General features: G+C 40.5%; 1 protein-coding gene and 1 pseudogene across 1 annotated transcript in view; one reads left to right on the forward strand and one right to left on the reverse strand.

Annotated features, from left to right (window-relative positions):
• The first annotated feature begins 1,966 nt into the window (after positions 1-1,966).
• Gnai1 (G protein subunit alpha i1) overlaps positions 1,967-25,726 on the forward strand; it is an 86,529-nt gene continuing 62,769 nt past the window's right edge. The window contains exon 1 of the mRNA XM_045160224.1: positions 1,967-2,118. Within this exon, the coding sequence (XP_045016159.1) occupies positions 2,001-2,118 (118 nt within the window). The 5' untranslated portion in view covers positions 1,967-2,000. The remainder of the gene's footprint in view (positions 2,119-25,726) is intronic.
• On the reverse strand, positions 20,037-21,188 carry LOC123464010 (annotated as a pseudogene).

The raw sequence follows: 25,726 nt of genomic DNA on the forward strand, positions 1-25,726 counted from the left end.
GAGCCCAGATAGTAACAAGGGGACCCTATGAAAGCTAGGAAAAGAACCCTCACTGTTATAATCCAGCCAGCTGGCACTTTCGCCTTAGATTTCCAAACTTTGAGAAATGTGAGAAATACTTTCCTGTTGTTTAAGTCTTCTGATATGGTATTTTGTCATAGCAGCCCCTTCTGACTAATACATACTCCTTGAAAATCCCCACTGATATTCTGCCACCACATCCTTCAATATAATTTCAAGTGATTTTCTTTTGGAATTCCCTTCCCTGTCCTGTACTCGTCACTCATTTACATCCTCTTGGAAGTTTTGCAGTTCAGTCTATTTTGCAGTTCTTATTTAGATTATATTTTAACTCCTCACCTACTCAAATTACAGGGCTAGTTCATGTAATTCTGTTACAACTTCCTTTCTCCACAACACAGTTCTGTAGTCATTTCCAGCAGCCCTCGCCCATGATTCATCTCTCTTTTGTTGAAAGCATTGTTTCTACCCTCATCTGGCCTGAAGCCTTTGAGACAACTGATAATCACATATGGGTAATATATAAACACAGTGTTGAAAGTTGGTTCCTTGTTTCTGGAGGGCATATGACCAACGCACCATTAAAGATAGCATGCTCTCTTATGTTGTTATATTATGAAAGGCCATGGGAAACGTTGAGGCAGGTCATGAAACTGCATGTGGGTTTGAGTCTTTTCACAAAGATTCTGCTAACTCATTAGCCTGGTGTGAGAGGCCTAACTCAGAGCCATGGTGCCTCCCTCTTCTTAGACTTTCCAGCCCTGTGGTCACAAATGATTTTTAGAAAACACAGTTTTCAGAAGGAAAAGCTAAAGAGCAGTTTCCCAATTTTCAATTCATCAAGGACATTTTCTTCTATACTTTCTGTGGTGTCTATAAAGGAAGTTAATCTTATGCTCATTTATCCCAACCAGGGTGGATGCCTTGGACGCCTTGGGTTGGGGCTGGAAGGATGGAACAATGGTATAAATCAACTGCTCATTTCTATAAAAAGGAACGAGATGCCCTATTTGGCTTGACATGGGGTTTAATCATATGTGACCCAGAGGAGGTGCGTTACCTTGGTGGTGGAGACTTGTGTGTTTTATCACTGTTGTCATTTTCCAATATACTCTGGTTCTTGGCCTCACGAATTTTCTCAGTTCTTGAAAAAATACTTCAAAATGTGTGTACTTATGAAAAGCAAGCATGGATCGAAGAAGGGAAGGCTAAGGGAAAGGAAAACATCACCACCATCAAGTGAAAGGAAGTTGACCTTGGGGCCCCATAGGACCCCTTCTTGGGGCTGGCGTAGGCTGCCCACTGTCCCTACTTATGGTTTCTCCAGGGTTCCATTCCCTTTCCTGCACAGGCTTACATTGTAGCAAACCCCTGCGTGGCTGGGCATGCTCAAACGCCCGGGACTGGCTTTTTTTGGTTTGCAACTTTGGCTGCTCTCCCACCCTGCATCCGTAGGACATGCGGAGGAGCCAGCGCCCATCTCGGCGGACAGGCCGGGAAGCGGCGGCGCGGTCGGCGGCCACGCGGGCGCGCGGCAGGGAGGGGAGGGGAGGGGAGGGGAAGGGGCGCTGTCGGAGGGCACGTGCGCGCCCCCGAGGACTGGTCGCGGCGCTGGGGGCGGGCGGGCGCGCGCTCCGGGAGTGGTCGCAGGGTTAGGGGCGGGGCCGCGGTGGCGCGCGCGCGGACGCCGAGCTTCCCTGGGCGGTCCGGGCGGTGCGCGGCGGCGGCTCGGCTACGGGCGCGCGGGACGACGGCAGCCACCGGATCCCGCGCCTCGCCGCGCCTCCCGGAACTCAGCGGCGGAGCCGGCGGAGGGCACGGCACGGCGCGGCTGTCGCGCGCCTCGGTTGCTCTTTCGGGGGAGGACGTGGCGGGGGCGGCGCGGCCGCCGTCGGGAGCCGCCGGCAGTCTCGGGGAGAGCCTGCCTTCCCCGGAGCCCGCCGCCAGCAGCGCGCTGGGCGCGGCGCCGCTCGGGCACCATGGGCTGCACGCTGAGCGCTGAGGACAAGGCGGCGGTGGAGAGGAGCAAGATGATCGACCGCAACCTGCGCGAGGATGGCGAGAAGGCGGCGCGCGAGGTCAAGCTGCTGCTGCTTGGTGAGCGCCGGGGGTGGGGTGGGGGGGTGGGGGGCTCAGACCTCCGCCCTGGGGGCTTTGGGCGACCGCGGGGAGCCGAGCCCAGAGCGGGCCCGGCGGCCGCGCGCGTGGGAACCCTCCTCGGGAAGTTGAACTCAGCCCCACAAAGACGTAGGGACATTCGGGACCAGGAAAGCAAACCCTCCCACGCTGGGCGTCGTGCCGGGGGGCTGCTGGCTCTCGCCGGGAGTGCCACGTTGGGTGGGCTCAGAACCGTTTGGGGGCGGGCTGTGGGGTGGCTGAGTCTCTGCGGTCAACTTCCCGAATCCGTGAGTGTAAAAGAGCAGATTGTGTTTATCCTGCATAAGGAAATGGACTGCGCTGCATGCTTGGTTTGGTCCCTGCGGGGGATGGAAAGCACCGAAGTTGGGTTACGTTAGCTCCGGTAGTAGGAGAGGAAGATGCTCAGCGTTGGAAGCCGCCTGGAGAGATTCGAAGGGGTCACAGCAGAACGCACGGTTCTCTGGCCCTGCCAGGCTTTCTCACCTGTGAGGTTTGACAGGCACACGCCAGGCATTATTTGTGTCCTCAGCTCTGTTCTGCTGAAATGTGACGTGGAGGGCTTTTTCCATTTATTTAAAAGGAAAGAAAGGGAGGGAGGGAGGGAGGGAGGGAGGGACGAAGGCAGGAAGGAAGGAAGGAAGGAAGGGAGGGAGGGAGGGAGGGAAAAAAAAGACCACAACCTTGATTGAGGGATCTATCAGGGAAATAGTCACAGCTTTGGATGCTCAGATCTGGGAGTTAGGGTTTCTTTTTGTTTGCTTGTTTTCTTCCCACACTCTAGGTATTACAGTAGATGAAAGATTTCCATTTGTAGTTTCAGAGATGGCTTGTCTTTTTCTAATAGTTGTATTAAGAGAAATATTACTGCACAAACCTGTTTTCAGTAAGCTTCTGTTTCATTGGTTTAATGACTGCGGAATCATGGTGGTTTTTTTCTCCATTGCTGGTAGGCTTAGACGAAGCAAACTTGCCATGAATAAAAGTAATAATGATCTGAGTCATTTGGCAAGCAAACTGTGAAATAACTTTGCATTTTAAAGACCTGGGTGGCTGTTTTCACCTTCCATTGCCTCCTCCATAAATCAGATAACCCTAAGGAGAGCATTTTTATGTTAATATGAATACCATAGTTTGACAAAGCCAGTGGCACAACTTGATAACCAACCATGTAGAGGCGCATGTGTTTACACAGAAATGGAACAAAAGGATTCTGAATATATGCATGCATTTCAGTCTGACTCTGGGAGCCAGCCATCCCCTATGTTTAAAGCAATTGAAAAATGAGGCCTGTAGTTGTGATGCTTCGCCTTTTCATTCCTTGAGATGCTCTAGTGTCAAGGCTTGAAAAGTAGTATTTTGCTTCTGTGGTATTCACCAGGCATTGGTGTTTGTTCTAGCACTGTTGACAAGCAGAATAGCTATTCTTTACTCTTCTTGTGTGTGGTAGGATGTTCAGTAACATCTTTAGTGTTTACCCACTATATTCTAATTACTCCCCTCTCCTATCCGTGACCCTCAAAAATTTCTAAATGCCCTCTGGAGACAAAATTTAACCTGTGTTGAGAACTGTTTTAGATATATAGTTGAATGTGTAACATAGACCCCACGTTCCTCTCTTTAGGTGGCTAAGGTGAGTTAATGAGAGAGATGTACCAGTGACATTAGAAAGATTTCAAAACAGTTACTTTTCATTTAGCTAAATGAATTCCTTCGGCTGTCTATTCTAGTTGAGTTTTTACTTTTCCCCACATCTTATCTGTATCTAGTCCCATTTCTGTCTTGTTATCTCAGAGCTGCTCCTCTTTCCTCCCTTTTACTCTCCCTCCGGTCTAGTCTTTTGCCCAGAGTCCTGGCACCTTAGCTCTTATAAACAGAACGCTGACATGCTTATTTCTTAAATCTTAATTCTTAGAATGCTGAAAAACATTTCCTCCTACATTTGACTTTCCCACTGAATTTTGAGTTATTTGGATGGCCTGCTTTGGGTGTGAGCAACTCTTAAAAAATGGCAACCATATCAACTGGAGGAGTAAATTGGTTTCTAGGTAACTTTACCTAACCCATGTTATTTCAGTCTACACCCCAGGTGGTCTTCCTCTTTAGTTGCTTTTTTTCTTCCTCATTGAAGAGTTTTAAACATTCTTTAAGGCATAAAACATTTGGAACAGCTTATTAAATAGCCTGTTATCCTCACAAAATGTGTTGCTTTTGCAGGCATCTAGCTGAGAGATTTGGGAGTGAGATTTGCACAAGTTTAGTAGAATGTGGTGCTGAGCATCAAATACATCAAGTGTAAGTTTCAGGTATGTCGCTGCCTAAGTAGGCGTGGAGAATTAGGTATCTTAAAAAAGAGGAGACCCTGTCTTATCACTGACCTTTAGGAAATTAGGTTAGTGCTTGGGTCACTTAAATTGTTCAGGTTAATTTACAGGTTTACAATTTGAATAATAATCCCAAGGAAATATATAATAAGACAAATTTTCTTATTATAAATGGTAATTTTTTTCAGGGGATGGTACCTATTTTAAGAATATTGCAATGCCTCATTATTTTAAGGTCAGGATCTTTAAGAGCAGGTATTTTTGATATTTACTAAATTGTATTTTACTATGATTGTCAAAGATATATAGGGTTAGATTATATACAAGTGCAATTTTTATGAATTACTTGGTTCCGACTTGAATTTTCACTCTGAAGCTTTGGATTATGTTTTTACTTTGTCCCTCCAACCCCCCCCCCCCGCACTGACTCCTCTTCACCTACTTCTGAAATCACTGGCAAGCAGTGGTCTAAGCCATCCTCTCCTTCATCATAGCTACAACCACAGACAAACAGCCGTCCATGCCATCCTCTCCTTCAGCATAGTTACAATTACAGGCAAACAGCTGTCCATGCCATCCTCTCCTTTAGCATAGTTACAATCACGGACAAACAGCGGTCCATGCCATCCTCTCCTTCAGCATAGCTACAGTCACAGACAAACAGCCATCCATGCCATCCTCTCCTTCAGCATAGCTACAATCACAGGCAAACAGCTGTCCACGTCATCCTCTCCTTTAGCAAAGTTACAATCACAGACAAACAGCGGTCCACGCCATCCTCTCCTTCAACATAGCTACTACAGTCACAGACAAACAGCGGTCCACGCCATCCTCTCCTTCAGCATAGCTACTACAGTCACAGACAAACAGCGGTCCACGCCATCCTCTCCTTCAGCATAGCTACAATCACAGGCAAACAGTGGTCCACGCCATCCTCTCTTTCAACATAGCTACGACAGTCACAGACAAACAGTGGTCCATGCCATCTTCTCCCTCAGCATAGCTACAGGCACAGGCAAACAGTGGTCCATGTCATCCTCTCCTTCAGCATAGCTACAGTCAGAAAAACAGTGGTCCACGCCATCCTCTCCTTCAGCATAGCTACAGTCACAGGCAAACGTCGGTCCATGCCATCCTCTCCTTCAGCATAGCTACAGTCACAGGCAAATAGTGGTCCACGCCATCCTCTCTTTCAACATAGCTACTACAGTCACAGGCAAACAGTGGTCCACGCCATCCTCTCCTTCAGCATAGCTACAGTCACAGAAAAACAGTGGTCCACGCCATCCTTTCCTTCAGCATAGCTACAACCACAGGCAAACCGTGGTCTGCGCCATCCTCTTCTTCAGCATAGGTACAATCACAGGCAAATAGCAGTCCACGCCATCCTCTCCCTCAGCCTAATTCGCTCTGACAAAGTTGGTTAACATACAGTGAGACATTGGGCATGTGTGTGAAGGGAATTTTCTGGTGCTATTTGAGGTGCTACATCATTAATCTCGCTTTCTTTGAATTTGCACTGTGACTTCCCCCTGTTGAAAAATGCTGGCCTTGCAGGGCTTCCCATTCTGCATTGCTTTTACTCAGTCCTTACAATTGGCTCAGGACTGAGTTAACCGGGTATTTCAGCAAGGGCTGTGTCCCTGGTCTCTGTATGAGTTACTTTACTAGCAGCCACAGGTTGAGGTGGAACGTGTTGTGAATGCACTGTTTTCTGTGCCTTACCCTTTCCTCTCTCACACTTTCATGTTCAGTCCTCACCTTGTTCCTGAAGGTTTTCCTGCTTACTGGTCTCTCCCCTTCTTCCTGCAGTTGGTACCAGGTTACTTGATCCACCAAAAGCCTTGATGGCCTTCTTCCTTGCCTGCAGAATGAGAGCTTCTTTTAGATATGGCTTTCCTCCATCTTTGCAATACCTTACCCAGGGCCTTCCTGCCCCCCTCACAGGAGCAATTAGCATATTGACACTTGGCTTCTAGTGCCATTTAGTCTGTTGCCTTGCCTGTTTCCCTCCTGTGAAAGAACACATTAGGGGGTAAAATCTTTATGTTGTCCTTGTGTTCCTGACCTTCTTACTGAGCCATGCATAAAATGTTGCTAAATTTTGTAAAATCTGTAATCCACAGTCTTCAGTATCTATGGGGATAAATAGCTAAACAGTGTTTCAAAGAATAGTAAAAGTATGCAATAACCAAAATAAATACGCGATATGTAAAGGTAGGTAGTTTAGTTTAATACTTTATTTGATTCTAAGAGCTCTTATAGGCCTTCACTATTTGGTAGCTGAAATGGATTTTAAAAAGTGGTGGTTGTACTGTACTCTTGTACATATTTTGGTTGTAATATTATTCCTGATTTTTTTCTTTTGGTATTTGTAGATCTCATTTCTAATACTTCTTTTTGACTTTGTCATATAGAACATGAGGCTTGTGAAGTTTATCCAGGATAGAACATCTAATACCTACCTTATAAGATGTAATAGATGAATTTAGGAAACACAGTGGTTATCTCTCAGAACTTAGTAGGTGTTGCTAAACCTGGGGAAGATTGCTGTAAGTTTTGGAACAACAACTTCAGTATTCAGGCACAGATTTCATTTTTATTTTTTTTTATTCATTTCTCACTGCCTTGGAAAAAGATATAGCATATTTATGTGAGGTGACTGGAGTGTTTTGGTCACATTTGTAGGTCACATTATTTCTTGATCACATGTCCTGGCATGTATTTACTCCAGTGTGTGACTACCTAGAATATGACATTGAAGAAGTTCAGATCCCAGATGGCATCTGTGTTCTGAACTTAGGTTACCAGTGCATAATCTTTTATGTGCTTTTAGCCATACATTGTCACATGGTGATTACAGACCTTAATAAAAGGGAAAATAATTTGAAAGTGTTTGTTGCCCTACATCTAGTGGCCTCACACTACACAGAGCTTATTATATGGTTCTGGAGGTTAGAAGTCAAGAAATGCTTTGTTTCCACTGGGCTAAAATCTGGATGTTGGCTGAGCTTCTTTTCTGGAGGCTGCCTGCTTCATGGGCTCCTGTTGCCTTTCCTCACCTTTAGTGACCAGTGCAGTTTTCCCTTATGGTGTTACTCCTCTATGATTACATTAGACTCATCCTTGAATTACAGGATAATGGCCCCATATCAAGATTGGTACCTATAGCCACAAAGTATGTTTTAATACATAAGGCAATAGTCACAGGATCCAGGGATTAGGACATATATCTATTTGGGGGCTGTCATTGTGCCTACCTTAGCCCACCTCTGGCTCTTAAAAATTCAGGTCCATTTAACATAGAAAATGCCTTTTCCCTAACAACTCTAAAGCCTCAGTGCTTCATGGCACCAGCAGGATTGCCAACACATGGTCTGCCCTAAGAGTGGGTAAGATTCTAGATATCAGTACTGGAATAGATGTCTTTATGTTTGGACCTGTAGAACTAAAAAATTATCTGCTACTGGATTGCAATGGTGGTATAGATTCTGGTTATCAGTTATAAATATTCCAATTCAGAAGGGAGGAAATGGAAGTGAAAATGGAAAAAAGGAATGATCACTGAGGCACTCTCAAACTTCACTAGGCTTCCAGTCCTGGGCATAGTCAACTGTGACTGTTATATCTATGAGCACTACCCTTTGACCATCTTCCCTTCCTAATGAAAGGGGAAGTTTTATCAGTCTTCTTCTTGCTCACAGAATTTTGGTGGGCTGACATGATTTTATTTTTTAAAATTTTTATAGTGCATGTGTTTTCCATTCCCACTTTATTGTGTCAAGGAATGGGAGCAAGCAAATAACAAACAAACAAACAAAAAACCCCAAACCAAAGCAAACAAGCATAAAAACCAGATCAAACCTTTAATACTATGCTTGGAAGCTTTTCATCTAAATATCCAAGTTCATGGCTTATAAGGATGCTTTCCACTTAAATGCAAGACCTAATTCAGCTGAGCTTCCGTGTACATAGCAAGGACAGTCTTTATCGTCTTTCTTCCTTTCCACCCCAGCCTTCACCAGCAGTCGTTGTCTCATGGTAAATTGGGTGTTTGCTAAGATTACATCATCTCCCTCCCTCCTGAGCTCAACATAGTATGTGTGCTGACAGTATAAAGTGCCACTGTACCAGTTAAATTCATTGATGTCTTACATATAACTCCATGGAATACATAATGATTATAATATATATTGTCTATTTTATATATATATATATATATATATATATATGAATGAGATCATCATGTATTTATTCTATATTCCAGCCATGGAAATTTACTAATGTCATAATGTGTCCAGTGTGCTTCCTTTGTAATGAAGATTTTCTTGCTCATCTAGTCTAAATAAATCCTCCTCCTCCCTTCCCAATTGCACCATGGTACAATCATCTTCTCTGCTTACTTTTTAAAATTTTAATTGTTGGTTGACTCTATCTTGGCTCCTTAGAGCATGAGGCCTGCAGGACTTATTTACTATTTGTTGGGATGGCACTTGGAAGCCATCTTAAGTGTTGGCAAAATGGCTGGATACAATAGCGAGCATGATGTTTGATTAGTAGTCCTTTAATGAGGCACAACTGACACTTTTCCTTTGTGTCTTGGATAATTTAAGTGAATTTTAACTCAATATGTTCCCATTTTTTCCATATATATGTATGTATGTATGTATGTATGTGTATTTTTTTTTTTTTTTTTGAGGTAGGGCATTGCTCTAGCCCAGACTGACCTGGAATTCACTATGTGGTCTCAGGTTGACCACAAACTCATGATGATCTGCCTCCCAAGTGCTGGGATTATAGGTGTGCAGCACCATACCTGGCCCCATTTGCTTTTTTAATATCTTGCTGGATAGCGTAACTAAAATCTAATATATTATTAACATAATTGTATAAATTAATTTTTTAAACTATATTTTGTTTATTTTATTTACGAACTCCAGATGCATGTGCCCCCTTGTGCATCTGGTTTATGTGGGTTCTGGAGAATCAAACCAGGGTCTTTTAGTTTTGCAGGCAAATGTTTTAACCACCAAGCCATCACTCCAGTCCCCTACAAATTAATTTTAAGGACCAGATCCTAGTGTGTGATTGGGGCAGTATTGTGACTCTTGGTAAGTGAAGTGGAGTGAAAGGGGAGTTTTGTGCCCATATGTGTGCGTGCACGTGTGTGTGTGTGTGTGTGTGTGTGTCACACACACACACACACATACATACATGTGTGTATATATATATACACATATATAATATATATATCCATATATATTATATATTATATATAATATATATATCCACATATATTATATATTATATATATAATATATATATATATATATTATACTATATTTTCAGCAGTAATTGTACATTGTTGCTTCTCACTTGACTACTTTCTTAAACTATGTTTGTCTTATGAGAAGGCATGGGATCTCATAGCTTACCCTTGCTTTCACAAGTCATCAGGCTACTTAGAACCTTGCCCCCATTTGTTCTTTATTTCATGCCTGTCCGTATATAGACAGAATTATTGTGGTGGTTGTAAAGTGTATCCTATGCTTCTGTTTTCAGGCCATGGCTTATGCTAATGACAAATGGGGAAGAAAGTGAGTAGGAATAGGGATACTAAGAGAGTTTAGTATTGGGGCTCTCAGGTTTACTCTACTGGAATGGAAGTAGAATACCTTGGCGAGTACTGTAAGTATAAATTTGTCAGTTTCACTCATTTTGTTCTGGGCGTCTTTAATCTTAATTGCCTGTAAGGTTTGCGTAGTGTAGAAGGTGTGAAGACACTTTTGCTTTCTGAATTATTTTCTTCCATTCTTCATGCATAAGGAATTTTTTTCCCTCTGATGTTTGTTTAGCCTCTTGTAAGAGGGCTCTCCTTATAGAAGACAGTCCACTGAGAACTCTGGTAGTAAGATATTTTTCTTTAGATATTAGTTAAATAGTTCATATTCTTTAAATTTCAGTTTTCTATATGTGCTGGATAAAAACTATCTATCTTACAGGCCTGGGGACAAAGTAAGTTCATATATTAAAATGCTTAGAATGGAACAAAGCACATAAACTTAATAAATATAAGCTGTTACTACAAACACTGCATTCCCCACCCTCTCTTGTGGTAAGATCTATTTACAGTCTCATACATTAATACTTTCTTTGGCTTTTCTTAGTAAAGGTGTGTATATAGCAAATATGTCAAAAATAAAAAATCAATTTTAATTACTAGCTTCTCATTCTACTAGAGATTCCTTGTGGAACTGGATTTCTGTTAGCAGCTTCCATGCTGGAAGCACATGAGGCAAATGCCTGGGCTTTGTTTTGAATTCTCTAGAGACTGAATTTTAAGAAATTAGAAGAGTCCTAAAAGCAGTTCTCTCTCCATGTTATTATTATTGATGGAAGAAATTCTGTGGTTTCTTACAGAGTTTCTTCTTAGGTTTCCTGCAAACAAAACAAAGTAGTTAGTGTAAATTAGGAAACATTATTAGAATTGATTCAGAAGAATATGTCTTTCCCAGGAGGAGGGGGAGAGCACAGTTAGTTTCACAAATTTTAAAATCTTGCTGAAAGTTCCTGTATTATTGGCTACAGAGATTTTATGAATTTTGAATTTTATGAATTTTACATGAATTTATCTTTAAGAGAAGAAAGTAGTAGTAACCTGTACTTAACTATGGTGAGGTATTGGCTTCATTATAGAATTTGTACCCTTTAATAAAGTGAAAAGAGTCCCTTATGACTCAGCCTGACTCAGAAGTGTCTCCTGTTCACTTTGCCTGCCCAGACTTGCTGCCGTTTGTTTATTTATTTTTACCAGTTTACTTATCTGTATTACATATTTCTGTTCATTGGAGACACTTTTTATTTGGCAGTCTTAGGGCATATACCATTTGTTATTCATGTTATTTAAGAGGTATAGGATTTGGAAGTCAACTACAGTTGACTATTATGATATAGTGGGAGTTAGAAGGAGGGGATGGTTCTGAAGTCAGTTCAGTTTGAAGAATGATACTTATTTCTGAACAAGCTATAATTGTCCATGTGTGATAGTGCACAGATTTCACCAACAGCTCAGGACAATGTTGTCACTAGTGAGATGGGAAACTGTGAAGGATGTATCATGGCTACAAAGTCACAGTGCTGATAGTCAAGCTGCCTGGGTTGCCACCTCTTGGTTCTTCCCTCCCTGCCTCAGCACCTGTCTTTCACCTTAATTCTCTCTGCAACCCTCATGTTGCCTTAAGACTTCTGTGTCCTTGTTCATAGACCTTTTCAAGTCACACCTAGCATTAAAGTAAGAAAACCCAAAGAAAACTGATCCTCCACCCTTTAATAATATTTAATCTCTTTTTACTTGAACTTTTCAGAATATTAGACTGTACTTCATTTCTTTTTCTTTTTTATTTCCTAGTCATGCTTCAAATTAATAGATATTTATTTATCTATTTTTTGTGGTGTTAGATAACGAACTGAGGGTCTACGGATCTGAGTAAGGCGTGTTATTGAGTTACATACTCAGTCTCTGCATTTTTTAAATTTTTTTTTCTTCAATGTTGTGAAGGGTCTCCCTAAGCCTTGACCTCACTCCTCACTCTATAGCCCAGGCAGGCTTTGAACTTGTGATTCTTCTTGTATTCTCCTCTTGAATAGCTGGGATCATAGGCATCACTAACTTACAGATATTTTTCATTGATTGAAACACATTTTTAGAAGCATTGAGTACTTACCAGGCACTCATATGACCACAGTTAGCTCTTTCTACCTAGAGAGATCACATCCTTCCTCTTTCCTCCTGTATGGGTGAAGTAGTTTACATGTTGGTTGGGCCTCTCCATGCCTTTTTATGTTGGTTATATATCTTGTAGACTTATTTCATCTGTTTAGTAATAACCTAAACTGCCTTTAATGATGACATTTGTATTTCTAGAAAGGATTTATCTTTTTAAAAACATCTTTATTTATTTATTTGAGAGGGAGGGAAAGAGACACACAGAGTATTGGTACACCAAGGTCTCTTCCTACTGCAAACAATACTTCAGACACATGTGCCTCTTTGAACATCTGTCTTGACATAGATATTGAGGAATTTAGCCTAGGCTGTCAGGCTTTGCAAGCAAGCACCTTGAACCATTGAGCTATTTCTCTAGCCCTGATCTCTTTTCTGTCTTTTGTAGTCAAGCTTTCTGTCTTTTTCAGTCATTTCCATTCCACCATGCCAGCTTTGCAATTTGGAAAGTTCAAGAACTCATTGTCCTGACGGCATCCCATGGTGAATGTGTCCTCTCATAACTCTTGCCTGTCATGACTGGACATTATCACCACATTATTTGAGTGTGGTGTATTCTACATTGGCTGCAGCTTTCCACTCAGTTCTGTGAGGAAGGAGGGGAAAGCCAGATTTTCTTCCTTTCTCTAATATAGGATGTCTAAGACTTAAGACATAGTTTCTTATCCTTTATTATCACTTTCTCTTCCTTCTTTGTTCTTATTTTGTTTTGCATGTGTATATGTGTGGTGTACATGTGTGTGTGTGTGTTCATGTGTGTTCATGTGTTTGTGTTCATGTATTGATTTTGAGTATTTTCCTTGATTGCTTTCTATTTGGAGACCATGTTTCTCACTTAAACCCTGCAGAAAATTCCCTGGCTCTTCCTCGTGAGTGCTGGGATGGCATTCATGCTATAACACCCACCTGACATTATGAGGAGTCTGGGGATTCTAACTGAGGTCTTCACACTTGTGCAGCAAGGAAGTACTTTATTCACTGGGCCACCTCTGCAGCCTGCCTCTTTTGCTTCTTCATTTGACAGCACCACCAATCCTTGATATCTTGGGGAGAGGTGGGATCTCCTAGATATTGTTGGGATCTTCATTGACTTCTGTGATTCATTGCCCCTGATTGCCGGCATATTTCCTTCCTGTTGGCATCCTCTGCCAGAGTGTGATGTGCTTGTTAGTCCACTTTCTCTCTTTGTCTCAGCCAGGATCATCTCAAGTCTCAGGAGGGTCACACGTGGTATCTGCTGTGTCCTGGTACCCAGGGACTGGGAGAGGTGAGCTCCGGCTTTCCTACCATACTTTACCAGGCTACATGGTCTTTCTTATTTCACACAGGCCCCTCTGTCTTTAGCAATCTCTTCATCTTTTATGACCTCCCTCTAAACTTTGGCCCAGAGGGTAAATTATGAGAGGGATTAATTTCTTGGATGTCTTCTTCCCATCTGTCTTCAGTCCTTGCTGCCAGCGTACTGTGCCTCTCTGACTTATAAGCATTGTCAAGTGGTCTGGGAAAGTAAACTGCTTGCATCCTGCCAGGATAACAATAATGTTTGCCTCTTTTCTCATTATTTTTGTTAAGTATAAAGGAAATGAAAGGCCCACTAGTAATAAAACATTGCATTCTATATTGCTTGCTTTGAAGCTTTTAAATTTTTTCTTTCTCAGTCGTTTCTCTTTTATGTCCCCACTTGTGCTGACATAGCTTTTCTAGAGCTACTCTTTGTAAACTTTTAATAATTTGAAACTTTTTACTTGTAGATTCCCTCTCAGTATGTCCTGGATAGGGCCCGATTCTGCATTCTTCACAAGCTGCTTGATCTACGTGCCCACAGATTCAAGTCCTCAAGAAGAAAATCCTTTGGCCTTTTGACATTTATCCATTTCATAAGCATTTCAAGTCTTACCTGTTTTTGTTACATTCTTGAAACCACCTGTAAGCTTATCAAGAAAGTGTTTCCGACAGTACCTTATACAAAGTATACCCTTATGTTTTCACATTCACATAAATGCACACACATAAAACATCGCACTTAAATGTGTTATTCTGGAACCTAGTTTTAGTAGTGCATTTTGAGAAAAAATCATTTAGAGCCGGGTGTGGTGGTGCACGCCTTTAATCCCAGCACTCGGGAGGCAGAGGTAGGAGGATTGCTGTGAGTTCAAGGCCACCCTGAGATTACAGAGTTAATTCTAGGTCAGCCTGGACAAGAGTCAGACCCTACCTCAAAAAACCACAAAAAAAAAAAAAAAATCATTTAGTACTGTCTTATGTGAAAACATGAACTTCCCGAGGAGTGACTAAAAACTGTCATGAGTGATTATCACCTTCTCTTTCTGTGTGTGCAGGAGCCTTCAGTGACTTCCTTTTCATGTTGAGGTTTTCAGGTCAAGTTGAAGGTCCCCTCACATCATGTTGTTATTATGTTTTCATCTGCTGATGTCCCTGATGAGGTGAAATTCCTTTGCTGGAAGTCAATAAAAGGCAGTTGGTACTGTGGGCCGAATGCTTGTGTCTGCCCCAAATTCATGCAAATATGCAGGTCCCCAATCACTAGATAACTAGAGATGGGCCTGTGGTAGGTGATGAGGGTTAGATTTGTTCATGAGGTCATGTGATTGCGATGGATCATGATGATATCCTGGGCTTGAGCTTCCAGACTCCAGAATTGAGAAATATATGTTCAGTTGAAGACATCTAGGCTATTTTTGCTATCATAGCAGTCTAAGACAACAGAGGCATTTGTGAAGTAAGGTGCTGGAGTCTCTGATATGGCTTAAGAGTAATCAGACTTGAAATCATTGATGATGCTATTTTTAATATAACCCACAGTCAAAATATGATTTGCATTGCCTCTAAAAGGAATTCTAATATTGTAAAACTAACCTTTACATGAACATTAGGTGATAACCAGTTGTGACTAAGTGCAGCCCAAGTGTTCTATAGCTTATTTCTTTCATCATTCACTGATTGGGCTTGCTTTGAAGTTAATTATCACATCTGGTTCTCAGGAAATGTGTGCAATGCATTTAACAAATATTTATGGAATTCCATTCTATGTCCTGTGTGCTTTGGATATCTCAGAATGGAACAATCTTTTGGGAAGTAATACAAATTAAAATTCTGTTTTTAATATTTGCCATTAGAGAAAACAATAAAGTTATTTGATCTTGTTTTTATTATGAGTTACAGTATCTAAAAAATGGGTTCTTGGTATTTTCTTTCTCCTATCATCTTAGTATGTCAATGACTATTTTAACTTTGTTTTGAATGACTGAATGTCATAGGTCAGGTTATTACGATTACTTTTATTTTTTTGCCAAAAGATTGTGAAACACTTGAGTAAAGACTTAAGTAATGATATCTACAATAATTTATATAGTGCACATGAAGATGCTTGGAGTTTCAGGAGAAGAAAATCCATCAATGGAGAAATACAGTGCATTGTAGATTTAGCAGTCATGTTTGAAATACTGTGCTGTAATTTAAAAATAAAATAATTATACACAGTGATTTTGAATAAACTATAAGACTCTTGGTATGCTTGATTGTTTTTGAAGCAGCTTCTTGCTCTGGCCAAGGCTGACCTAGAACTTGCTCTTTAGCCCGCCCCCAGCCTGGCCTAAAACTCAGTGGTTTTCTTAACTTAGTCTCCAAGTGCTGAGACTTAGGGCATGTACATGGCCGCAAATGTGAAACTCTTAATGATTTTTATTTGTGGTTTCCTTGGGGGAAACAGCAGGGCTTAGCTTTATAACCATAGACTTAGGTAGACTTTGAATTGAATTTGGTGCATGTGAATGTTTTGGTTCATTGCTAACCAACTACTATTTTGTAATTAAAACATGAAGAAAAAAACTGAAATATTTAAGGTCTGAGTAATTTTGCCAGATAAGCTTCTTAATGTTATGAGCATGTAAGTGAACACTTGTTGGGAGAAATTTCTAGAATGTGTCTGTAGCAGGTAAATAAGCTCATAGACAGACTGCTATTGGAATTACATGGTGACATTCCCAGAAATAATTTTACACATTGGTCTGTACTTCTGAAGGTAAAGAATAAGTATTTTTTTTAGTTGATAATCACATTATTCATCAGTTGTGGCTAAATGTAGACACAGTTGGCCAGATTGACAAAACTTTTCAATTAAACATATAGGTGTAACGTACTTGTCCTTTATTTGCCATGGTTACAAGTCTGTGAGGAAGAGTTGGGTTTTAATAACATGTATCATTTTCATAAGTAGTATTGTCAGTGATGAGTTTATAATAAAGGTTATATGTGAGTGCCTTAAATCACTCAACCAGAGTACTCACTTATGACAGAAATCCTCTGATACTAATGATGAATTTTGTGTTGTGATCCAAGATGACATCATACTTTAATGCAGTCTACTATTGCAACTTTAGTGGAAAGAGATATTTCTGTAACATTTTTGCCCATAAAATATTTGCAAAGTGCTTTTCTTTGCTCTCTCTCATCTTATAGTTAAGTGTTTAGATATTATTCTTGAAGTTGGCATGATTGCCGTGTAAATATCTGGCATGATGTATGAAGACTAGTTCAGATTTGTGGTTTGCTCCTCCATGTGCTTCTGGTCAGTCTGCAGGATTGATACGGTGAATTCAGGTTTTCCACAGCACAGTCAGGACAAGTCCAATCCCTTCCCATTTCCTGTCTCAGGACCCCTGAGCTCAGTTCCTTTACTAACCTCAGGTTTTACATTTGTTTTCGAACAGCAGATGAGTCTGATGTTGTCCTAGGCTGTGGATTCCTGGGCTTTCAACTGGTAGAAATTGGGCTGCCTTTTCGTGTAACTCTACCCTGGTCCAGGCTGTTGTGATTGGGGAATGCAGGGCAGAGACACTGTGCCCACTTGGCAGCCAAAGTAAAGAAAATGCTGTTAGACCTTAAAAAAAAGTGCTTGTAATGCTTCCCAATCATTTATCTCAATGCATACAAATCATTTATATCCAGTATCAGAACATAGCTTATGGGGGCAGGAGAGATGGCATAGCATTCAAAGGCTTTTGCTTAAAATGCCTGGTGGCCCAGGTTCAGTTTCCCAGTACCCAAGTAAAACCAAATACACAAAGTCAGATACATCTGGAGTTTATGTTTGCAGTGGCAGGAGGCCCTGGAGTGATCTCTCTCTCCCTCTCATAAATAAATAAAATAATATTTTTTAAAAGAACATAGCTTATGTTTTGGTCTTCTAAATAACAGTGAAGTAGCTTTTACTAAGATTTTCTGTTTTGGTTAACCACCTCTCTTGTTTGAAGTGTTCAGTCTTCAGACCAGCATGTACTAACTGATAGCTCCATGAAATTTCAGTGCCCTAAGCTCCATGTAGCAGCAGTAATTTACTGTAGAAGACATTATAGATATTACTATAGTTTATATGGTATTTAATTTTTCCACTGTGGTTTTCTGTTATAGAATGTTAGGTGCACATTATGGGCTTTCAGAACACTTAAATTTTTAGTAAGTTTTTTTTTTCTCTGAATTTTGAATAGATGCTGTCCTATTGTGTGATGTTTTTGGTTTAAATCTCTAACCAACATTAAAAATCTTCTATAAACCTTCTATAAGTTCTAAGCTTAGTGGCTTTGTAATCTTTTTTTTTTTTTGGAGGTAGGGTTTTCACTTTGGCCCTGGCTGGCCTGGAATTCACTATGTAGTTTCAGGCTGGCCTTTAACTCATAGTGATCCTTCTCCCTCTGCCTCCTGAGTACTGGGGTTAAAGGCATGCGCCACCATGCCCAGCTTTATAATTCTTCTATAGTTCTTCCATAGTTTATCCAAGCACTCTAATGTTGAACATTGAGGTCTTCCAGTTTTATAGTAATAAAACTGCTGTGATGATCATATTTTGGGAGTATATCATTGCTTGTGTTCCTATTATTATTAAATTACTTAGTGAATATTTTGAGCTTGTCTTCATAGGATCTTTAGAAGAGGCATCCAGAGTACTGCGATGTTTTAACTTTCACACTGGGTATGGCGTGCCCAGATACTTATGTCATTTGATATTTGGAAAAAATACTTCAAATAAAGAGAAAGTGTGTTATTATAGGTCAACTCTTGTCAATGTTGTCACCTTTGTTTCCTATGTGTTAACATGGCTGTTTCCTGAGCCTTGAATACTCTTCCCTGGCAGTGTGAGGTGCTTTGTCCTCTGTGTTTCCATTTGTACATCAGTCTGTGGAATATCCTCCTCCATGGTCATACTGCCTACACACTTATGCCCTTCTGTCTATTTCAGCATCCTGAATGACAGCTTTGATCTTATCAGCAGCTGTTCAGAAGTCTCTAGTGGTTTCCCATTATTTATAGATACCATCCTGATTATTAGTATGGTATTCCGGAGCCTCTCTGTTTTGGTTGCCACCCTTTCTCTCTGTGTTTCCCATGGCTCTTATTTTGACACTTTCCAGCCCTTCCTCTGATTCTGTGTGATATTATACACGTCAGTATGGCTTCTCATTTGATACCTTTAAATGCCATTCCTTTTGCTAGAAATGTCCTTCCACTCTTACTATTTCTAGTTTGGCCCATCTTTGCTCATGAGTCCAGTTCTGGACCTTTGTTTTCCAGAACTGAACATCTGGATCCTTAATGGATCCTTAATGATTCCTAATAACAACTTAAGTGAATTTAAATATCCTTTGGATATATACAATTAAACTAACATATAATGAATTATAAAAGTTGTGTTTGTGTCCCGGGTCACGACAAAGCCAAGCAGTAGCACTGAGACCACAGAGTAGTGCGGCTTCACTCTGCTCACTTGTCCTGTGTTGGGTGTGATGCAGGCAGGTGTGACTCTGCCTTTGGCACACTGTCTCACATGCCAGAAGATGTTCTAGCACTCTCTTCTTTCTTTCATTGCAAAACGTCATTCCTAGAATGGTCCTGCCTTTCCTGTAGGATGCATTCTTCAATGACATAATCGTCTATGATAGGAAGCAAAGTCTCTTACTGTGCTGAGTGCCTGCTCTTTTTGTTTTAAGAGATGAAAAGAGCATATCCAGCATATCCAGGCCCAAGTTCAGATTGCCTAGGTGTGCAGTTCATCATCCAATGCATGTTAAATTATTTTCTGTTGTGACAAGAATTTTGTGGGTCCAAACATAGATTCTGGTCTCAGGAAGCTTGGTGGCAAAAGAGAAAAAGAAACATCACTTATGGAAAGGAAGAATAAATGCTGGGGTGTGGGATATGAATTACGTATGAAAACACTTGAGTTTTGGGTTGAGCTGTTAACCCCTTAGCTATTTTAGCTCCTAAAGAACATAAGTAAGGATATGAGGACTGCATGTTCATTTTTTTTTTCATTGTGAAAAAGTCTTTATTTTAAGAAAAAAATTTAGTTAAAAAAATTTAACAAGTTTCACTTAGCAAAATACACCCAGAGGAAATCACAGTACAAGGAAAGCTTTAAGTCAAGGCCTCACCAATTCCTACAGTATTAGTATTGTGTCTCAATTCTCAAAACTAATTTTTAAAAAGCTTAAAACTTAACCTAAAAGATTTAAATGAAAATATAAACCAGAATGAACATGAGAAATGCTTCTTTAAATCGGGGATCTAGCACCTTTGAGTTCTCCAAAGTACATTTCCCCAATGTGTTCACTGTGGTATGCTGGAAGGATCCACACTTCATGTACTTAAAAACTACTTTTAACTCAGATAACATCAACCTGAAGTATACTACCAAAATGTTAATTGAGAAAAGTGAAGAAAATATTTTAGTTTACCCAAATATTACACGCTAGAAGAAAAGTTTGCATGAGAAACACCGAAGAGGTAATTTTTTAATCCAGATTTCACAGACTCATGGTGCAAAGTAGGTCCCACAGCTTCCTCTAGTTATAAACTGCTTTTCACTGCTTATTGGCTGCCTGTGAAATTTTGATTGAAATAACTCAAATGTTCCTACAATACTAATCATATCCGCCCATGCTGTTCTGACCGCTGTAGCTGGTCCTGTAACAGCCACTCACTGACTGACTCTCCAGGCCACTATAGGTGGCCTGAGCTGCTGACACACCCATGCCCTGCATCACCTGGCTGCTATAAGCCCCATTGCTGGCCCTCATTGTTGAATTCAGAAAGAGTTCTATATATCTGTGCTGCATGTTGGCCCTGTCTTTTGACATAGCTGCCACAGCTTCTTCATGGGTGGCAAACTCAACATCAGCTTCGCCCGTCACTCTTCCATCAGGGCCAATTTCAATATGGACTCTCACAGGGTTGAGTGGAGAAGAAGAAGTTATAAATGTCATTTTCGGTTGCTTTGTAGGGCAGCCCCCTCATGTGGACGCAGTGGCCAGTGGTGCTCTGCACTGTGAACTTGCTGTCTCCATACCTGTGGTCATACATTCCTGAGAGACAGTAGCTGAGGTCTCTCCCAAACAGGTCTGTGGTGAAGCCATTGCCATCGCTGAGACCACTGTACTCCTCATAGCCCCCATAGCCTGCACTATAAGCACCAGACCTCATCCTATCCAGGCCAGCCTGCTTCACAATGCCAGTGTACCTCCGGGCTGTGCCAGGCCGGTCATAAGGCCCAGGCCTCTGCACAGACATGAATTTTAAAGGTGGATCTGAGTATGACCTAACTTCTTCCTGACTGCTCTTGAACACCTCAATGTATCTGTGTCCTATTCTCTCCTTGTGCTTCCCTAGAGCCTTCTCAGCTAACTCCTGTGATGCAAACTGAACGAAGGCCTCCCCTGTAATCTTGCCCTCTGGGAACACAGGTAATGTGATCCCATTTGGCACAATTTCTAACCCTGAGAAGAACTGAACAATTTCTTCCTTTGTGCATCCAAATGGGAGTCCCCGAAGCCTTACAAAGCCATCGTTGGCACTGTCGGCGCTGTTTGGACGCTGTGCTTCAACACCCAATCCATCTCGGTTCTATGTGACTTGAACACCTCAATATACCGGTGCCCCATGCTTTCCCTGTCCTTTTTAAGAGCCAATTTTACATCATCTTCTGACTCAAGTTCAACAAAAGCTTCACCACCCTGCCTCCCTTCTCTAGTGTAAATGAAATGAAAATGCATGTTCATTTTGAGGTATTTATTCTTTTTGAGGCAATCCCAAAAGACTGGCCTTTTTTTTAAAAAAAAATAGTTTTGTACTCAGTGAATACAGTCAAGTTGGTACTGTTGTTAACCTCCTCCCTGTCCTCCCCCCCGCCACAGGGACCCTTCTTGTTGGGGTATATGGGTTGTACATTGTGGGGTTAGCCATCAGTTATGGGTAGGAGGAAATGTCTTTGTGTAACATGACCCAACCTGTGGCTCTAACATTTTTTCCACTCCCTCTCTCGCAAATTTCCCTGAGCCATGTTGGGTTCATTTTAGGTCTGCGTCAGCCATGGTCTTGGGAGCCTCTGTAAGACTGGCCTTTTTATCTTAAGCGAGCGAGAGAGAACCAGAGAGAGAAAAGAATTGATGAACCGGGGCCTCCAGCCACTGTAATCGAACTCCAGAAACGTGCATGTGTGACCTGGTGTGCTTGCATCACCTTGTGCATCTGGCTTATGTGGGATCTGAAGAGTCCAACATGGGTCCTTAGGCTTTGAAGGCAAGTGCCTTAACCAGTCAGTAGTCTCTCCAGCCCAGTTTTTCTGTTTTTGTATACATGCACTTCTCTATTCATTACCTATTTTCATGATTTCCTCTATCCTTCAGTTTTCCAAGACTAATGTAAACAATGTTAATGTCATGTTTCAAAGCAGGAAATTGATGCTTTGACTATTATTTGCTCAAACACCATGTGATAAGTAAATGGCTAGAGTGGGCCTGAGATTTCTTCTGGTTAATTCTGTTTCTTAACCCTCCTGATCTTCCAAGATTCTTACCCTCTCACTGTGCTTGAATCCAGAAAGCATCCATTCTTGTCTTATTTTATGTGCATATCTTCTGAATGCAGAGGTATGAGGAAAGTTAAGTAGTTAGTGAATAATTTGCAGTAGTTTGCATGAAAGCAAAGTGATCAGGTGCTTCAACTTTTCAATTTTTTAAAGGAAGACTGAATATTACTTACACATTCGAATAATGTAGTCTGCTTTTTAAAAAAAGTTAGCCTGAGAAACAAATTTCAGTATATAATTTGGAGTTAGTAAAAATCCACTGTCATATCTTATGTCTTCATAATCTAGGACTGTAATTTTCCAAGTGAAAAGTGAAGTTTACTTAAAAAAAAACTTAAGGCAATTAGGTGTCCTAAATCTTTGAATATAGACTTAATATAGAATATATATAGACTTTGTACACTCAGACTGTTCTAGTTCTAGTTCTAAACATCAGTGGCTTTCGAATATTTTATAATGTGAGCTTTTCCATGTCAGGAATAGGCTGAACAGGACAGACATCTGACATGGGCAGAGTGTATGATAATAGTCTTAAAAAAGGACCAATAATACACATTTGAATTTTGTATCCTCCTTTTCCTTTAGCCATACTATATTTTTATATCCTGGCTTTAAAGTTTTATTGTAATCAGTTTATCTTAAATATTAGTAGATAGGGGCTGGATAAATGGCTTAGTGGTTAAGGCACTTGTTGGGAAAGCCAAAGGATCCAGGTTTCATTCCCTCGTACCCACATAAAGCTGGATGTGCAAGGTGGCACATGCATCTGGAATTCATTTCCAGTGTCTAGAGTCTGTGTGTGCCCATATTCTCTCCCTCTCTCTCTCTCTTTCTGCCTCAAATTAATTAATTAATTAAATTGAAAAAATTAGTAGATCAAATTAATGCTTACATTTTTCCAGTAGTACTTAAAGTATGCTTGAAAACTGATTTGTCTTAATTATTAAATTAAAATGAAAACCATTTCTACCCCTGTAGGTTCACCAGGAACATGTTGAGTCTATTCTTCTATGTTATATTTGTAAGATTCCCGGGGGAGGGGGAATCTTCCGTGGTGGGAGACCCGCGCCCAAGAACCAAGACCGAGCCACTGGATGCAAAGGCAAGAGGCAGCTTTATTGTTTACACAGGCGCCTGCGGGCACTCCAGTCCTTCGAGAGGCTGAGTGCGCCGGGCAAGGGGAAGGGTCTCTTTTTATAGAGTTAGGGAGAGCAGAAGCAGGTTTACAGAAGCAGAAGCATGATTTCAGTCCCAGCACTGGTTACTGGTTACTTATTAATAGACTTGGAGTCGGTGGGGATCCTCTTTTTTTTTTTCTCTTCTCGGAAGCATCCTGACAGGGTTATCTATAGTACATTAGGCGGAGTTTGTGGTCATGCCTGTCTGCATCTGGGGGTCACAAGGCTGTCTGCATCTGGGGGTCATAAGGCTGTCTGCATCTGGGGCTGTTTTTGGCTCCTGGTATCTTTCCATGGGTTTTACAATATTTACAAGCGAAACCAAAGATGGGGGCTGGATGCATACTCCATCCAAAGTACTCAGGTTATGTACCCACATGTGAGAATGTTGCTGGTCAGTTTATCTCAAGGGGTCATACTGCTAATGACCTCAACGTTCTGAATCACGATCCTAAGTACTCCAAAGGCCATCAAACCTTTGTACCATCATCAAGAGGAAAAAAAAAAATGAACAGAAAATACTGTTTCCGTTCTATATAGATTACATAACTTTCCTAACTTAGTCTTATCTTTCATTTCCTTTAGTATTACACTCAGAAATATTTTAGGCATTCAGTTTACATGAATCTCAGGAAATCAGGCTTGCATAGTTATTAAGTTGATATTTTAAGGAAATAAGTAGAAGGGTGCATACTTATTTTAGTTGCCATTTTTATGGCTATAATGTCTTTTGGTTGAATTCTGGTTTGTAAGTATTTCTCAAGGATGGATTTTTAAGTATCTATGTGAATTTGCTGAATTTTGTATGTCTGTAGTTGTGAAAGCTAGGGTTGAACTTAGTAAAGAGGGAAAAGTCACATTTTTCCAAGTGGGTGGAGCTCTACCTTGGTGAGAGTGTTAGAGGCATTGTTCTGCAAACTCTGTGTGGATGTTAATATCCTGAGTCAAGTTCTCGAGCATTTCCAGATTCTAGTTTTTAATTTGAATATTTCTTACATAAATAAGCTCTTAGCACAATTTATATCTTCACTAGAGTATATTTCTGTAGGTAATGGTTAACAATCCAGGGTTTTTGATTCAGATGAAAGGAAATGACAAGTACATTTTAGATTTAAGACAAAATTTTAAGATACCACTTGAAAATGATATTTTTCCCATGTTGTAAGACTGAGAAAGGATTATTATAACTAGAGCTGTGGGATCAGCAATAGCTTTCTAGGTGGTGGTCCAGTACAACGAGAGGGGTATGATTGTGGAAGGCTTGGATTTATAGTTTATTAGGTTACACATTTAATGTTTGAAAGCTGGCTGTTTTTTTTTCCTCTGTAGTTTTTTTTTTTCCTTAATGTCATACCCATCTATAGGATATAGTATAGAAAAAAGTAAAGTGATCCTTTGTTCATTCTATTTTAATCTGCTTTTGAATTCATCTTAAAATGTGCTGTTTATGTTATAAATGTATTTCTAACTGCAGTACCAACAGTTTTCAAAGTCAATGACTCTATCTGGGATTGTGCAGCTTTTGAAATTTGTGCTTATGTCCGTACAAAGAAAAGATTAATACATTTTGTAGTCAGTCTTCTTACATTAAAAAAGCAAAGTATTGCCAGTTTTTAGTAATCAATTATTTTGTGTTTTGGATACTTTTAGTTAGAGTGAATTTTTCTTAAATAAGTAAAAAATTTTTTTGCTGTATCAATATTAGTCTTGATACTATATTTTGATCAGATTATGCATAAATTATGAAAATTATGCATAAAACGATTTTTTTGATTGTACAAGCTCTATGATGGTTGAAAAATTTAGTGATTTCATAATTTGGTTGTTACAGATTTTACTTTTATTTGTTCTGAAATCAAGTGATTTCAACACAACTGTAGCTCCTATGTGCTTTACCTTCTTTAAATATATTTCATGTAGTCTCGTTCTCAAGATTGTACTCATAGTTATTAAGGTGTCAAACTCAGTGAGTAGGCTGGTGTCTTTATTATTAAAGAACAGTGATTATAATTGAGGTTTTGAAATTTTAAGTAGCAGTGGTATTCCAGGAGGAATGATAGCAGAGTTATGCAGTTAGGTGTTTAAGAAAAAAAAATCTGTGTCATTGAGCAGACTATTAGGAAGCTAATGTACCTGTCAGCAGGCAAGTCTGCCTTTCAAAACTAAGAGCTGTTGGAGCAGGCCATGCTAGTGTGTCACAAGATGCTGTATTATGATGCACATAACCTTTAAAGACACTTTTTCTCAGCTTAAAGTACTAGTTTGTGTTCACTAAGTATCTGTGTACAGTTAGAAGAAGGAAAAGCAAACAGGAAAGAGAAGGTTCTTGGACTCTGGGTGTCATAGCAAGAAAGTTTGAGGTTTTCTTCTTTCCATAAGGTGCAACAAACCCCCAAGTATATAA

Source organism: Jaculus jaculus, chromosome 10, assembly GCF_020740685.1.
Source record: "Jaculus jaculus isolate mJacJac1 chromosome 10, mJacJac1.mat.Y.cur, whole genome shotgun sequence".
NCBI classification, from domain to species: Eukaryota; Metazoa; Chordata; class Mammalia; order Rodentia; family Dipodidae; genus Jaculus; species Jaculus jaculus.